Source organism: Choloepus didactylus, chromosome 18, assembly GCF_015220235.1.
Source record: "Choloepus didactylus isolate mChoDid1 chromosome 18, mChoDid1.pri, whole genome shotgun sequence".
NCBI classification, from domain to species: Eukaryota; Metazoa; Chordata; class Mammalia; order Pilosa; family Megalonychidae; genus Choloepus; species Choloepus didactylus.
Genome location: NC_051324.1, coordinates 34,251,843 through 34,270,241, shown reverse-complemented (window position 1 = coordinate 34,270,241; position 18,399 = coordinate 34,251,843). Strand labels below are relative to the sequence as shown.

Below are 18,399 nucleotides of genomic sequence, written 5' to 3'. Positions count from 1 at the left end.
CACCTTTCAAGTTGGCTTAGCTAGAGAGAGAGGGCCACATCTGACCAACAAAGAGGCATTCGGGAGGAGGCTCTTAGGCACAATTATAGGGAGGCTTAGCCTCTCCTTTGCAGCAACAGCCTTCCCAAGGGCAAGTCCTGTGGTAGAGGGCTCAGCCCATCAAACCACTAGTCCCCTAAGTCTGTGGGCATGTGAGCAACCATTGAGGTGGGGCAAACCAATACACCTGCATTCTCCACCAGCTCCTCAAGGGGGCTCTACAAATTTTTTTCCTTGTTTTTTTTTAAACTTCTTTTTTTTTAAATCAACTGTATGAAAAATTAAAAAAAAAAAATTTTTTTAAAACATACAAAAGAACATTTCAAAGAGACCATAACAAGGGAGGAAGAAACAGACAACTAACCTAAGATAACTACTTTACTTCCAACATGTTCCTACTCTACCCCAAGAAAGTAACCTAATATGGCAACATTTCTGTGAACTTGTTCCTACTATACCCATCAGAAATTAACAGACCACAGTCATTCCTGGGCATTCCCAGAACGCTAAATCTACCCACGATAGCTTATCTGTTCTTATTGGATTCTTCTTCCCCCTTCCTTAATTGCTCTCTATCGCTAGTTCCCCTACATTCTACATTATAAACCATTTGTTTTACATTTTTTCAAAGTTCAAATTAGTGGTAGCATATAATATTTCTCTTTTAGTGCCTGGCTTATTTCACTCAGCATTATGTCTTCAAGGTTCATCAATGTTGTCGTATGTTTCATGAAATTGCTCCTTCTTACTGCCGTGTAGTATTCCATCGTGTGTATATACCACATTTTCTTTATCCACTCATCTGTTGAAGGACATTTGGGTTGTTTTCATCTCTTGGCAATTGTGAATAATGCTGCTATGAACATTGGCGTGCAGATATCTGTTCGTGTCACTGCTTTCCGATCTTCCGGGTATATACCGAGAAGTGCAATCGCTGGATCAAAGGGTAACTCTATATCTAGTTTTCTAAGGAACTGCCAGACTGACTTCCAGAGTGGCTGAAATATTATACAGTCCCACCAACAATGAATAAGAGTTCCAATTTCTCCACATCCCCTCCAGCATTTGTAGTTTCCTGTTTGTTTAATGGCAGACATTTCCATTGGCATGAGATGGTATCTCATTGTGGTCTTAATTTGCATCTCTCTAATAGCTAGTGAAGCTGAACATTTTTCATGTGTTTCTTGGTCATTGTATTTCCTCTTCAGAGAACTGTCTTTTCCTATCTTTTGCCCATTTTATAATTGGGCTGTCTGTACTATCGTCATTGAGTTATAGGATTTCTTTATATATGCAAGATATCAGTCTTTTGTCAGATACATGGTTTCCAAAAATTTTTTCCCATTGAGTTGGCTGCCTCTTTGCTTTTTTGAGAAATTCCTTTGAGGTACAGAAACTTCTAAGCTTGAGGAGTTCCCATGTATCTATTTTTTCTTTTGTTGCTTGTGCTTTGGGTGTAAAGTCTAGGAAGTGGCCACCTAATACAAGGTCTTGAAGATGTTTTCCTGCATTATCTTCTAGGAGGTTTATCGTACTTTCTTTTATATTGAGATCTTTGGTCCATTTTGAGTTAATTTTTGTGTAGGGTGTGAGGTAGGGGTCCTCTTTCATTCTTTTGGATATGGATATCCAACTCTCCCAGCCCCAATTGTTGAAAAGACCATTATGACCCAGTTCAGTGACTTTAGGGGCCTTATCAAAGATCAGTCGGCCATAGATCTGGGGGTCTATCTTCAAATTCTCAATTCGATTCCATTGATCTATATGTCTATCTTTGTGCCAGTACCATGCTGTTTTGACAACTATGGCTTTATAATAAGCTTCAAAGAAAGGAAGTATAAGTCCTCCCACTTTCTTTTTCTTTTTTAGAGTGTCTTTAGCAATTTGAGGCATCTTCCCTTTCCAAATAAATTTGATTACTAGCTTTTCCAAGTCTGCAAAGTAGGTTGTTGGAATTTTGATTGGGATTGCATTGAATCTGTAGATGAGTTTGGGTAAAACTGACATCTTAATGACATTTAGTCTTCCTATCCATGAACATGGAATATTTTTCCATCTTTTAAGGTCCCCTTCTATTTCTTTTAGTAGAGTTATGTAGTTTTCTTTGGATAGGTCTTTTACATCTTTGGTTAAGTTTATTCCTAGGTACTTGATTTTTTTAGTTGCTATTGAAAATGGTATTTTTTTCTTCAGTGTCACTTCAGTTTGTTCATTTCTAGCATATAGAAACATTACTCACTTATGTGCATTAATCTTGTATCCCGCTACTTTGCTAAATTTGTTTATTAGCTCTAGTAGCTGTAATTTCTTTGTCTTGCCGGACTGCCCTCGCTAGCACTTCCAGCACAATGTTGAATAACAGTGGTGACAGTGGGCATCCTTGTCTTGTTCCTGATCTTAGAGGGAAGGCTTTCAGTCTCTCACCATTGATTACTATGCTGGCTGTGGGTTTTTCATATATGCTCTTTATCATATTGAGGAAGTTTCCTTTAATTCCTACCTTTTGAAGTGTTTTTATCGAAAAGTGATGTTGGATTTTGTTGAATGCTTTTTCTGCATCTATTGAGATGATCATTTGATTTTTCCCTTTTGATTTGTTAATGTGTTGTAATACATTGATTGATTTTCTTATGTTGAACCATCCTTGCATGCCTGGAATGAACCCCACTTGGTCATGGTGTATGATTTTTTTAATGTGTCTTTGGATTCGATTTGCAAGTATTTTGTTGAGGATTTTTGCAAAATTCCTGTACCATAATTTCTAACTCCTTATTTAGATTCTATATTTGCTGAGCAATTGTTATAATAATTTCCTTTAATTTTTAAAACACGGTTTTCTTAAGTTCTTTGAACACATTTATATTAAACCCTTATCTGCAAAATCTAGCATCTATTGCCTGCTTTCTTTCCCCTCAGTATGTTACAGTCTCCTGTTTCTTTGCATGTCTCCTAATTTTATGTTGAAAACCAGACATTTTATATAATATAGTGTAACAGCTCAGGGCCCTATGAAATCCATCTTTCTCCACAATGAGCAATTAGTGATGTCTATGCTCAGTCTATTTATATTTTTTATTGTTATTCTTGTTTTTATTCTAAAGACTGGCTTCCTGAAGGTTGCCCGTGTCTATGTAGCTTAATGGTCAGCCAATGATTTAACGTAAGTTTTACTCAAATACACTGTGTCAATAAGGCTGCTTTTCCTTTGCCAAGGAATCTCTGTGTGAGGAGAGGAGCACATTCAAAGTCCATTTTCAAATCTCTCCACCTTTTATTTCTCCTCCACCCTTTCTTGACTCCTCTGCACATGCATGCAGCCTCAGCCACCCATGACCTTATACTAAAAGAAGCACTGTCCTTGTTGGACATTCTCACCTGGACTGGTGTTGATGTCACGAACATTGGGACTGGCAGTTTGATGTGCTGAACCCTCAATCATGGGACTTGGCCTTATGAAGCTCGTTACTGCAAAGGAGAGGCTAAACTTGCATATAATTGTGCCTAAGAGTCTCCCCCTGAATACCTCTTTGTTGCTCAGATGTGGCCCTCTCTCTCTCTAACTGAGCCATCTCGACAGCTGAACTCGCTGCCCTCCCCACTACGTGGGACCCAACTCCCAGGGGTGTAAATCTCCCTGGCAATGCAGAATATGACTCCCAGGGATGAATGTGGACCCGGCATTGTGGGACTGAGAGTATCTTCTTGACCAAAAGGGGGATGCAAAATGAGACAAAATAGTTTCAGTGGCTGAAAGATTTCAAATGGAGTCGAGAGGTCACTCTGATGGACATTCTTATGCACTACATAGATAACATGTGTTAGGTTTTAATGTATTGGAATAGCTAGAAGTAAATACTTGAAACTACCAAACTCCAACCCAGTAGTCTGGACTCCTGAAGACAGTTATAGAATAATGTAGATTACAAGGGGTGACAGTGTAATTGTGAAGACCTTGTGGATCACACCCCCTTTATCTAGTGTATGGATGAGGGGAAAAATGGAGATAAAAACTAAAGGACAAATGGGGTGGGATAGGGGGATGATTTGGGTGTTCTTTTTTCACTTTTATTTTTTATTCTTGTTCTGGTTCTTTCTGATGGAAGGAAAATGTTCAGAGATAGATTGTGGTGATGAACGCATAAGTATGGTATCATACTGTGGACAGTGGATTATATACCATGGATGATTGTATGGTATGTGAATGTATTTCAATAAAACTGAATTTAATTAAAAAAAAAAAAAAAAAAAAAAAAAAAGTAGCACTGTCCTGCCACTCCAAGTTGAGTAAGCTCATTTAAACCACAATATTAAAGCTGCTGGTTCGCAGTCGTCCCCACCCTGGCAGAACCTCTGAATCAACCAAACAGGAAGAAGCAGGGGGGAGCCTCGTTCGGAAGAAGCCCCAGACAAGAATGCCATAGAGTCCCACTGTTATTAGGCAAAGTTCAGCAATTTCTCAAATACAAATTTCTCAGGGTATTGTATGGCTTTGGCTGAGTTTAGAGAACTGAAATGCTTGCTTTTTTTTTTTTAACATGTTTTGCAGATGACCATAGCTATGCTATAGCTTTATAATTTACTTTGAAAGTCTTTATTGATCTACGATAAAAATTCCCATTCCTTAATATCCATCCTATGCCCCATCTTCTATGTGAAGCCTTCTCCCATTAATCCATGCACATGATGTGTCCGTTCTCTGAATTCCCATTCTACATAATTTCATAACAATTTTGTATATGTTGTGCCTTTCTTGCAGCCACATCACTAACTTCTTGGGGAAAGCAATAGAGTTGTCATGCTTTTAAATAACAAAGATAACATAGTGCTTATTGAGAACACAGTAAATTCTCAAGGGCTTAATGCCTGATTCAACCCAAAAATTTACACTGGAATAAATGTGCTTGGTGGCCCATGAAGTCAAACCATATGTTAGAAAACAACAACCAAGATTGCAAAATGTTAAATCATTAGCACATTCTTCCTTTCTCCTATCTTCCATGATCTAAAATACACACTATGAGCTGAAAGCATGTGGCAGAGACTGACAGATGCCAACCTCATGTCCATTTTCAACATCATCCTTATTAACAAAACTGTAATCATTTCCCATCTTTCCCTGCAGCTAGAAGTACTGTAGTTAAGGAGATGGCCTAATTGAAAAGGTAGTAGCCACCTTGAGATTAGGGAAATGAGTCATGTTCTAAGGATGTCAAAACTTGAGAGAACTGAAGTCACTAATGACATTATGGAAACATTTCAATAGTTCTGAACTGCTGTTCAGAGACATCTAACTACAGGATTTGTTTAAGCCACTGTAACTTTACTAGCAGCTGAACATAATTCCTCACTGAGAGAAAAGGTCATCATAAACGTGATACCTATAATTCTTAGTGGCCTTTGAGAATACTCTAACCATTTAAATGAATGATGTAGAGAAAACATATGATTTTATGAATAATAATAATTCATTATCTTAGTCCCCAACCCTCAAACTGTCACAAATGCAGCAAGCATAGAATTAAGAGCACTCCTGCTTGGGAAGAAATCCATGGTTCCACTGTGTGAATCAGTGCCTTAGTTTTTAATCTTTAAAACAAGAATAAGAATGATATCTGTTTGATAGGATGCTGTAAGAAATAAAAGGGGAAATACATAAAACTCCTTTAAAACAGTGCCACATATGAGAAAAAGTGAGCAGAGAAATAATAAGGCTAATGTCTGATCACAAAAAACTCCTAAATAAGTTTTACTTTTTTCCAGTTATCTCTTGTAAGACAATAGTTTTATAGTTACAGGGATTTTAAGACATTAAAGTTTCCTCTGGAATGCTAATACATATAGTTCATTTGTAATACTGATTCAAAGACTTTTTAAAAAATGTCCTTACCCAGAAGATCCAATGCTCTTACAAACACCAAGGAGGGGCCTTTTTTCAGCAAAGTTGTCACATTTTTGAGCACCTGATAGGGACAATAAAATAAAATATAAACTTTCAGAATTATTCTTGTATACCTTTCATTATATTCCAGTTCAAAATACTTACAGCTGAAGAGACAGCAAATATTTACTATACATTGATATAATTTATACACTTGCCTGAAGAAAAAATAGAAAACCTAAATTAACCCATAACCATTAAAAACAATGAACAAGTATTTTTAATTTTTTTTAAATGGCATCAATTTCATTAATATACACATTTTCCATGAAATCAGAAAACACTCTGCACCTCACCAAGTAATTACCTAACGTATCAAAAGTATGTAGTTCAAAGTTGGTACTAATTCTTGGAATGACTGGTTAAATTCGCCTGCCCAAATTCTTCTAAAAAACTGTAGAAGAGGGAACAATACTCAACTCATTCTATGAAGCCAACATCACCCTAATACCAAGCTGGATAAAGTTACTACAAGAAAAGAAAACTTAAGACCAGTCTCTCTAATGAATAAAGATGTAAAAATCTTCAACCAAACACTCGCAAACAGAGTCTAACAGCATAGTAAAAGAATTATACACCACGACAAGGGTGGGTGGGGGGGTTATTCCAAGTAAGCAAGGGTGGTTCAACACAAGAAAATCAATTAAGGTAATACACCACATTAACAAATTAAAAGGGAAAAACCACATTATCATCTCAATTGAGCAGGAATGTCATTGTCAAAATTCAGCATCTTTTCATGAGTAAAACATTTCAAAATTAGGAATTGAAGGAAACGTCGTCAACATAATAAAGGACATACATAAAAAACTGACAGCTACATCATACTCAATGGTGAGAGACTGAAAGCTTTCCCTCTAAGATTCAGATGAAGACAAGGATATCCACTGTCAACACTGCAATTCAACATTGTGTTGGAAGTTCTGCTAGAGAAATCAGGAAAGAAAAATAAATAAAAAGCATCCAGATTGGAAAGGAAGAAGTACAACTATTACCAATTGCAGATGACATGATATATTTAGAAAATTCAGAAAAAAATGACAACAAAGCTATTTGAGCTAATAAACAAGTTCAGCAAAGTGGCAGGATATAAGATCAATACCCAAAAATCAGTGGTGTTTCTATACAGTAGTAATGAGATATCTGAGGAGATAATCAAGGAAACATTCCATTTACAATAGCACCTAAAAGAATCAAATATCTAGGAATAAACTTAACCAAGGATGTAAAGGATTTGTACACAGAAAAGTACAAAACATTGCTAAAAGAAATCAAAGAAGACCTGAGTAAATAGAGATGTTCCGTGTTCATGGATTGGAAAGCTAAATGTTAAGATGTCAACTCTACCCAAATTGAGCTACAGATTCAATGCGATACCAATCAAAATTCCAACAAAGAACTTTGCAGAGAAGGAAAAGCTAATTATTAATTATATCTGGAAAGGGAAGGGGCCTCAAATAGCCAAAAACATCTTGAAAAACAAGAATAAAGTGGGGGGGGGGGGGGGAGTCTCACACTTCCTGACTTTAAAACATATTATAAAGAAACAATAACTGTGCTGGTTTGTATGTATTACGTCCCCCAGAAAAAGCCATATTCTTTAATGCAATCTTGTGGGGGAAGACATATTAGCATTGATTAGGCTGGAACCTATTGATTGTTTCCATGCAGATGTGACTCAGTCAACTGTGGGCAAGACACTTCATTCAGGGTGGGTCTGAATTAAATCTGAATTAAATCACTGGAGCCATATAAAGAGTTCACAGACAGCAGGAGCTCAGAGCAGCTGTGAGTGACATTTTGGAGAGCAACTGAGAGTTGACATTTTGAAGAGGAGCTGCAGGTAAGAGGACAAAATGCCCCAAGAGCAACATTTTGGAGAACGCCATTTTGAAATGCAGCATGGGAGCAAGCAGATGCCAGCCACGTGTCTTCTGAGCTAAAAGAGGTTTTCTGGACACCAATGGCCATGCTTCAGTGAAGGTACCCTGTTGTCAAGGCCTTACCTTGGACACTTTATGGCCTTAAGACTATAACTTTGTAACTAAATAAACCCCCTTTACATAAAAGCATTTCTGGCATTTTGCATAATGGCAGCATTAGCAAACCGGAACAATGGTCAAAACAGCATGGTACTGGCATAAAGATAGACATACTGATCAATGGAATCATGTTGAGAGTTCAGAAATAGACCCCCAGATCTGATTTTTCACAAACTCCCAAGCCCATTCAACTGGGACAGAACAGTCTCTTCAATAAATGGTATTGGGAAAACTAGATAACCATAACAAAAAGAATGAAAGAAAACCCTTATCTCACACAATATTCAAAAATTAACTCAAAATGGATCAAAGACCTAAATATAACAACCAGTACCATAAAACTCCTAGAAGAATATATAGGGAAACATCGTCCACATCTAGTGATAGGTGGTAGTCTCTTAGACTTTACACCCCAAGCACAAACAACAAAAGAAAAAACAGATAAGTAGGAACTTCTCAAAAGAGAATACTTCAGTGCTTCAAAGGACTCTGTCAAAAAGGTGAAAAGGCAACCATTTCATCAATGGGAGAAAATATTTGGAAACCACATATCTGCAAAAGATTTGATACCCAGAATATAAAAAGAAATCCTACAATTCAACAATGAAAAGACAAAAAAAACGCAATTCAAAAATGGACAAAAGACATAAATAGACATTTTTCCCAAAGAGGAAATACAGATGGCTAAAAAGCACATGAAAAACCATTCAACCTCACTAGCAATTACGGACAGGCAAATCAAAACCACAGTGAGCTATCATCTCACAGCTATTAGAATGGCTGCTATTAAACAAACAGGAAACTACAAGTGTTGGAGATGATACAGAGAAATTGCAACACTTATTCACTGCTGGTGGAAATGTAAAATGTAAAATGTACAACCACTGTGTAGGACGGTTTGATGGTTCCTCAGGAAGCTAAGTATAAAGTTGCCTTAGGACCTGGCAACCCCTCTACTCGGGATATACACAGATCTGAAAGCAGGTTCATGAACAGACATTTTCACACCATTGTTCATAGCAGCATTATTCACAGTAGCCAAAAGTGTCCACAACCAATTAATGGATAAACAAAATGTGGTTTATACAAACAACAGCATATAATTCAGCAATAAGAAGGAATGAAGTCCTGAAGCACACAACAACATGGACGAACCTTGATATTACATTAAGTGAAAAGAGTCATACGCAAAAAGGACAAATATTGTATTATCTCACTGATCTGAACTAATTAAAATATGTAAACTCCTGTGCCGGTTTATATGTATTGTGTCCCCCAGAAAAAGCCATGTTCTTTGGTGCAGTATTGTGGGGGCAGATGTATTGGTGTTGATTAGGTTGGAACGTTTGGATTGGATTGTTTCCATGGAGATGTGCCCCACCCAGCTGTGAGTGATAACTCTGGCTGGATGGTTTCCACGGAGGTGTGGCCCCACCCATTCAGCGTGGGCCTTGACTGGTTTACTACAACACTATATAAGCTGGGACAGAAGGAGGAAGCTTGCTACAGCCAAGAGGGACACTTGGAAGAACAGAAACATTTTTGAGATGGCCATTGAAAGCAGTCTTTTGCTCCTAAGAAGCTAAGAGAGGACAAATGCCCCAAGAGAAACTACGAGTAACATTTTGGAGAGGAGCTGCTTCCTAGAGAGGAACGTCCTGGGAGAAAGCCATTTTGAAACCAGAACCCCAGAACAGATGCCAGCCACGTGTCTTCAACTAACAGAGGTTTTCCAGATGCCAGCGGCCTTTCTACAGCGAAGGTACCCTGTGTTGATGGGCAATTTATGGCCTTAAGAATGTAACTGTGTAACCAAATAAACGTCCCTTATAAAAACCAGTCCATTTCTGGTATTTTGCATTCTGGCAGCATTAGCAAACTAGAGCAACTCATAAACGTAAAATATAGAATATAAGTTGCCAGGATATAGAATGAAGATAAAGAATGGGGAGCAGTTGCTTAATATGTGAAGAATGTTTAACTAGGTCAAACTTAAATGTTTGGAAATGGATACAGGTAACAGTAGCACCGTATTTTGAGAATAATTTGCTGAATGGTGTGTGAATTTGGTATAAAAAAGAAGCTTAGAGTCATGAATGTCACCAGAAAGAAGTTGGAGTTTAAAACATGGGAATGTACAACACAGTGAATCTTGTAGTAGACAATGTCCATGATTAACTGCACAAATATTAAAAAGTTCTTTCATGAACTAGAACAAATGTATGACACTATGAAAGGGAGTTAATAATAGAGGGGTATATAAGAAAAATATACCTATTGCAAACTATGGACTATATAATTAACAGTAATATTTGAACACTCTTTCATCAACAGTAACAAATGTACCACACCAATACTATGGGTCAGTAATAAGGGAGATAAGGAGTAGGGGAGGATTTGTGTGTTCTTTTTTACTATTTATGTTCTGGAGTAATGAAAACGCTCTAAAGTTGATCATGGGGATGTATGCACAAATATGTGATGATACTGTGAGCCAGTGATTGTATACTTCAGATTGCCTGTATGGTGTGTGTATATCTCAACAAAACTGCATTTTAAAAAAAGTAGGTATTTCAAGACAGGAAAATTTCCTCCAATATACATACATGCACTAGTCCTAAACAAAGTATTAGTGAACTGAATCTAGCAATGCATTAAAAAAATATAAAATTTCATAACAAAATTGGGTTTATCAAAGTGATACTAATAGTTTCACATCACAAAATCAATGTATTTTATATTAACATTTCACTGCATGCAGTAAAAGCATCCAATAAAATTCTATACCTAATCACAGTAACAAAAGAAAACAAAAATAAGTTTTCTTAACCCAAGGATGAGTATCTACAAAAGAAAATCATATGTAATGGCTCAGAGCATTCCCATTCAAATCAGTAATAACATGAGGATGCTCAGTGTTACCTTAATATCAAAAACAGACATAGACATCACAACAAATTTACAGAGGAAAATCTCTCATGAACACAGTTGCGAAAGTCTTCAACAAAATATTAGTGAAACAATTCCAACAGTGTATAAAAAAATTACACACCATAACCTAGTAGGATTTATTCTAGGTATGCAAGGCAGGTTTAAAATTTGAAAAACAATTAATGTAAACTATCACATCAACAGACTAAAGAAGAAAAACCATATGATATGATATATGATTTTGATAAAGAATATCTACAAAAAACCTACAGCCAACATTAAGCCCCTATAAGACTCAATGGTGAGGGGAGGGCAAGGCAAGATGGCGGAGTGGCGAGGTGTACATTTTAGTTACTCCTCCAGGGCAGTAGGTAGAAAGCCAGGAACTGCGTGGACTAGACATCGCAGAGCAATCTGACTTTGGGCATACTTCATACAACACTCATGAACATGTGGAACAGCTGAGATCAGCGAAATCTGTAAGTTTTCGAGGCCAGGGGACCCACGCCCCTCCCTGCCAGGCTCAGTCCTATGGGAGGAGGGGCCGTCAGAGCTGGGAATGAGGAGGGAGAACTGCAGTTGCAGCCCTTATCGGAAACTCATTCCACTGATCCAAACTCCAAGCATAGATAGACTGACACCAGACACCAGAGAATCTGGGAGCAGCCAGCCCAGCAGAGAAGAGACAGGGATAGCAAAAACAGCAACGAAAACCCAAAAATAAAAGCAGAGACTTTTTGGAGTTCTGGTGAACATAGAACGGAGAAGGGCAGAATCAGGCAGAGTCAGACTGATATGCAAATCCAGAAGGCAAGTTTCTTTGTCTGAAAAACCGGTTTCTCTGCTCCCTGGATCTGTCCCTAATTTCCTTGTCTCTTAGCATTTCAATAGCCCATTAGATCTGCAAGGAGGTCCCTTCCCTTTTTTTTTTTTTTTTAAATCTCTTTCTCTTTTTCTAAAACAATTACTCTAAGAAGGCCAAAACAGAAAACCTCAAAGACTTGCAATCTGGGCAAGTCAAGACAAGAGCAGAACTCAGAGAGCTCAAGACACAAAGGAATAAGTCCAGTGGCTGAGAAAATTCACTAAACACCACAACTTCCCAAGAAAAGGGGGTCATCCCCTCACAGCCATCTTCCCGGTGGGCAGAGAACACTCCTGCCAGGCACTGGCTCCACAGCCCAGAGCTGCCCCAGAAAACCCAGTGTGACAGGAAGTGTTTCAAACGACACACATACACACACACCACAAAATGAGGCACGGACATTAGCCTTCCCTGAACCCTCAGCTGGTTGCCCCAGAGTTGGGAAGGCAGAACAGTGTGAATTAACACGCCCCATTCAGCCATCCTTTCAGCAGACTGGGAACACAGCCCTGCAGCCCAGAACCCCCCTTGGGGGACAGCGCTCACCTGTGACATAGCACAGTCATCCCTCAATAGAGGACCAGGGGGTGCACGGCCTGGAAGAGGGACCCACTCGCAAGTCTCAGGGGCCATACGTCAATACCAAGGACTTGTGGGTCAGTGGCAAACTGTGGCGGGACTGAACTGAAGGATTAGACTATTGCAGCAGCTTTAAATCTCCAGGAACACCAGGGACATTTGATTGTTAGAGCCGCCCCAACTCCTTGACCGCCCAGACACACGCCCCATGTACAGGGCCAGCAACACCAACTACACACGCAAGCTTGGTACACCAATTGGACCCCACAAGACTCACACCCCCAACTCACCACAAAGACAAAGTGGGGGAGAACTGGCTTGAGGGGAACAGGTGGCTCATGGACGCCACCTGCTGGTTAGTTAGAGAAAGTGTACTCCACGAAGCTGCAGATCTGACAAATTAGAGATAAGGATTTCAGTCAGTCTACAAATCCTAAAAGAACCCTATCAAGTTAAGCAAATGCCAAGAGGCCAAAAACAACAGAAAATTTTAAAGCATATGAAAAAAAACAGATAATATGGATAACCCAAGCCCAAGCATCCAAATCAAAAGATGAGAGGAGACACAGTACTTGGAGCAATTAATCTAAGAACTAAAGATGAACAACAAGACCATGGCACAGGATATAAAGGACATGAAGAAGAGCATGACACAGGATATAAAGGACATGAAGAAGATCCTAGAAGAGCATAAAGAAGAAATTGCAAGAGTAAATACAAAAATAGACGGAAATTAAAGTGACTGTTGACCAAATTAAAAAGAATTTGGATACTCATACGACAAGACTAGAGTAAGATGAACAATGAATCAGTGACCTGGAAGATGACAGAACAGAAAATGAAAGAAAAAAAGAAAGAATGGGGAAAAAAAATCAAAAAAATCGAAATGGACCTCAGAGATATGATAGATAAAGCAGGAGTAGCAATATTAATCTCAGATAAAATAGACTTTAAATGAAAGGATGTTAGGAGAGACAAAGAAGGCCACTACATACTAATAAAAGGGGCACTTCAACAAGAAATAAAATCATAAAGGAAGCAATTGATGTTTCCACAATAATTGTGGGAAATTTCAACACAATACTCTCTCCTATAGATAAATTAACCACACAGAAGACCAATAAGGAAACTGAAAACCTAAAAAATCTGATAAATGAATTGGATTTAACAGACATATATAGAACATTACATCCCAAATCACCAGGATACACATTCTTCTCTAGTGTTCACAGAACTTTCTCCAGAATAGATCATATGCTGGGACATAAAACAAGCCTCAATAAATTTTAAAAAATTGAAATTATTCAAAGCACATTCTCTGACCACAATGGAATACAATTAGAAGTCAATAACCATCAGAGACTTAGAAAAGTCACAAATACCATAAGGACCACACTCCCCTTTGTCTAGTTTATGGATGGATGAGTAGAAAAATGGGAGAAGGAAAAAAACAAACAAACAAAGGCACCCAGTGTTCTTTTTTACTTTAATTGCCCTTTTTCACTTTAATTATTATTCTTGTTATTTTTGTGTGTGTGGTAATGAAGGTGTCAGGGATTGATTTGGGGGACAAATGCCCAACTATGTAATGGTACTGTGAACAATCAAAAGTACGCTTTGTTTTGTATGACTGCATAGTATGTGAATATATCTCAATAAAATGAATTTAAAAAAAAAAGATGCATGCATGAAGGAGAGGTTATAACCCTGCTTATAATTTTGTCTAGGAGTCTCCCCCTGAGTTCCTCTTTGTTGCTCAGATGTGGCCCTTTCTCTCTAGCTAAGCCAACTGAGCAGGTGAACTCACTGCCCTCCCCTCTACGTGGGACCTGACTCCCAGGGATGTAAATCTCCCTGGCAACACAGGATATGACTCCTGGGGATGAATCTGGACCTGACTCAAGGGACTGAGAACATCTTCTTCACCAAAAGGGGGCTGCAAAATGAAACGAAATAAAGTTTCAGTGGCTGAGAGATTCCAAATGCAGTTGAGAGGTGACTCTGCTGGACATTCTTACACACTATATACATAACACCTCTTAGGTTTTAATGTACTGGAACAGCTAGAAATAAATACCTAAAACTATCCAACTCCAATCAGTAGCCTTGACACTTGAAGAGAACTGTATAACAATTTAGCTTACGAGGAGATACATGATATTATGCATTTCAAAAGAACCGTACAACAGCAAGAGTGAACCCTAACGTAAACTATAGGCTTCAGTTAATAATAATGTATTAATTGTAACAATCGTACCACACTACTACAAGATGTTAACAGAGGAAACTCTGTGTTGTTGTTTGGTTTTGTTATTTTTTGGGGGGCAGGGGGTAAAGGGGGGAGTGGGGGGCATATGGGAACTCTCTGTACTTTCTACACAAGCTTTCCATAAACCTAAAACTGTGATAGAAAATAAAGTCTATTAAAATTAAGAGAAAAAAAAATGCATGGGACTTTTATACCAAAAACTAGAAAATGCTAGTAAAAGAAATGAAGGGCAATCTAAATAAATAGAGAGACAAAGTATGTTTATGTATTGGATGACTCAATTAGTAAAAATGTCAGTTCTCCCCAAATTGATATAAAGTGACAGATCAAAATTCTTGCAAGATTTTTTATAAATATAAATACAATATTCTAAAATTTATATGGAAAGGCAAAGGAGCTAGAATAGCTAAAACAATATTTTAAAAAAGAACAAAATGGATGGAATCACTCTAAAGTGATTATATAGCTACATTAATCAAGACTGAGTGTTGACAGGCGGGGCAAGATGGCAGACTGGTGAGCTGTAAGTTTTAGTTACTCCTCCAGGAAAGTAGGTAAAAAGCCAGGAACTGCGTGGACTGGACACCACAGAGCAATCTGTCTTTGGGCATACTTCATACAACACTCACGAAAATGTCGAACTGCTGAGATCAGCGAAATCTGTAAGTTTTTGCGTCCAGGGGACTCGCGCCCCTCCCTGCCAGGCTCAGTCCCGTGGGAGGAGGGGCTGTCAGCTCCGGGAAGGAGAAGGGAGAACTGCAGTGGTAGCCCTTCTCGGAAACTCATTCTACTGATCCATACTCCAACCATACATAGACTGAGACCAGACACCAGAGAATCTGAGAGCTGCCAGCCCAGCAGAGAGGAGACAGGCATAGAAAAAAAAAAAAATAACACGAAAAACTCCAAAATAAAAGCAGAGGATTTTTGGAGTTCTGGCGAACACAGAAAGGGGAAGGGCGGAGCTCAGGCCTTGCGACGCATATGCAAATCCCGAAGAAAAGCTGATCTCTCTGCCCTGTGGACCTTTCCTTAATGGCCCTGGTTGCTTTGTCTATTAGCATTTCAATAACCCATTAGATCTCTGAGGAGGGCCCTGTTTTTTTTTTTTTTTTTTAATCCTTTTTTCTTTTTCTAAAACAATTACTCTAAGAAGCCCAATACAGAAAGCTTCAAAGAATTGCAATTTGGGCACGTCAAGTCAAGAGCAGAACTAAGAGAGCTCTGAGACAAAAGGCAATAATCCAGTGGCTGAGAAAATTCACTAAACACCACAACTTCCCAAGAAAAGGGGGGTGTCCACTCACAGCCACCATCCTGGTGGACAGGAAACACTCCTGCCCATCGCCAGCCCCATAGCCCAGAGCTGCCCCAGACAACCCAGTGTGACGGAAGTGCTTCAAATAACAGGCACACACCACAAAACTGGGCGTGGACATTAGCCTTCCCTGCAACCTCAGCTGATTGTCCCAGAGCTGGGAAGGTGGAGCAGTGTGAATTAACAAAGCCCCATTCAGCCATCATTTGAGCAGACTGGGAGCCTCCCTACACAGCCCAGCAGCCCAGAACTGCCCTGGGGGGACGGCACTCACCTGAGACATAGCACAGTCATCCCTCAACAGAGGACCCGGGGTGCACAGCCTGGAAGAGGGGCCCACTTGCAAGTCTCAGGAGCCATATGCCAATATCAAAGACTTGTGGGTCAGTGGCAGAGACAAACTGTGGCAGGACTGAACTGAAGGATTAGACTATTGCAGCAGCTTTAAAACTCTAGGATCATCAGGGAGATTTGATTGTTAGGGCCACCCCCCCTCCCCGACTGCCCAGAAACACGCCCCACATACAGGGCAGGCAACACCAACTTCACACGCAAGCTTGGGACACCAATTGGACCCCACAAGACTCACTCCCCCACTCACCACAAAGGATAAGCAGGGGAGAACTGGCTTGTGGAGAACAGGTGGCTCGTGGACGCCACCTGCTGGTTAGTTAGACAAAGTGTACTCCACGAAGCTGTAGATCTGATAAATTAGAGATAAGGACTTCAATAGGTCTACAAACCCTAAAAGAACCCTATCAAGTTCAGCAAATGCCACGAGGCCAAAAACAACAGGAAAATTATAAAGCATATGAAAAAAACCAGACGATATGGATAACCCAAGCCCAAGCACCCAAATCAAAAGACCAGAAGAGACACAGCACCTAGAGCAGCTACTCAAAGAACTAAAGATGAACAATGAGACCATAGTACGGGATATGAAGGAAATCAAGATGACTCTAGAAGAGCATAAAGAAGACATTGCAAGACTAAATAAAAACATGGATGATCTTATGGAAATTAAAGAAACTGTTGACCAAATTAAAAAGATTCTGGACACTCATAGTACAAGACTAGAGGAAGTTGAACAATGAATCAGTGACCTGGAAGATGACAGAATGGAAAATGAAAGCATAAAAGAAAGAATGGGGAAAAAAAATTGAAAAAATCGAAATGGACCTCAGGGATATGATAGATAATATGAAACGTCCAAATATAAGACTCATTGCTGTCCCAGAAGGGGAAGAAAAGGGTAAAGGTCTAGGAAGAGTATTCAAAGAAATTGTTGGGGAAAACTTCCCAAATCTTCTAAACAACATAAATACACAAATCATAAATGCTCAGCGAACTCCAAATAGAATAAATGCAAATAAACCCACTCCGAGACATATACTGATCACACTGTCAAACACAGAAGAGAAGGAGCAAGTTCTGAAAGCAGCAAGAGAAAAGCAATTCACCACATACAAAGGAAACAGCATAAGACTAAGTAGTGACTACTCAGCAGCCACCATGGAGGCAAGAAGGCAGTGGCACGATATATTTAAAATTCTGAGTGAGAAAAATTTCCAGCCAAGAATACTTTATCCAGCAAAGCTCTCCTTCAAATTTGAGGGAGAGCTTAAATTTTTCACAGACAAACAAATGCTGAGAGAATTTGCTAACAAGAGACCTGCCCTACTGGAGATACTAAAGGAAGCCCTACAGACAGAGAAAACAAAGAAATGGACAGAGAGACTTGGAGAAAGGTTCAGTACTAAAGAGATTCGGTATGGGTACAATAAAGGATATTAATAGAGAGAGGGAAAAATATGGCAAACATAAACCAAAGGATAAGATGGCCGATTCAAGAAATGCCTTCACGGTTTTAACGTTGAATGTAAATGGATTCAACTCCCCAATTAAAAGACATAGATTCGCAGAATGGATCAAAAAAAATGAACCATCAATATGTTGCATACAAGAGACTCATCTTAGACACAGGGACACAAAGAAACTGAAAGTGAAAGGATGGAAAAAAATATTTCATCCAAGCAACAAACCAAAAGAAAGCAGGTGTAGCAATATTAATCTCAGATAAAATAGACTTCAAATGCAGCGATGTTTTGAGAGACAAAGAAGGCCACTACATACTAATAAAAGGGGCAATTCAGCAAGAAGAAATAACAATCGTAAATGTCTATGCACCCAATCAAGGTGCCACAAAATACATGAGAGAAACACTGGCAAAACTAAAGGAAGCAATTGATGTTTCCGCAATAATTGTGGGAGACTTCAACATAATCACTCTCTCCTATAGATAGATCAACCAGACAGAAGACCAATAAGGAAATTGAAAACCTAAACAATCTGATAAATGAATTAGATTTAACAGACATCTACAGGACATTACATCCCAAATCACCAGGATACACATAC

General features: G+C 38.9%; 1 protein-coding gene across 6 annotated transcripts in view; it reads right to left on the bottom strand.

Moving 5' to 3' along the window:
- BCAS3 (BCAS3 microtubule associated cell migration factor) overlaps positions 1–18,399 on the bottom strand; it is a 799,405-nt gene that overhangs the window by 600,135 nt on the left and 180,871 nt on the right. For all 6 annotated transcript variants that reach the window (XM_037808130.1, XM_037808128.1, XM_037808132.1 and 3 more), the window contains exon 7: positions 5,927–5,999. In XM_037808130.1, the coding sequence (XP_037664058.1) occupies positions 5,927–5,999 (73 nt within the window). The remainder of the gene's footprint in view (positions 1–5,926; positions 6,000–18,399) is intronic.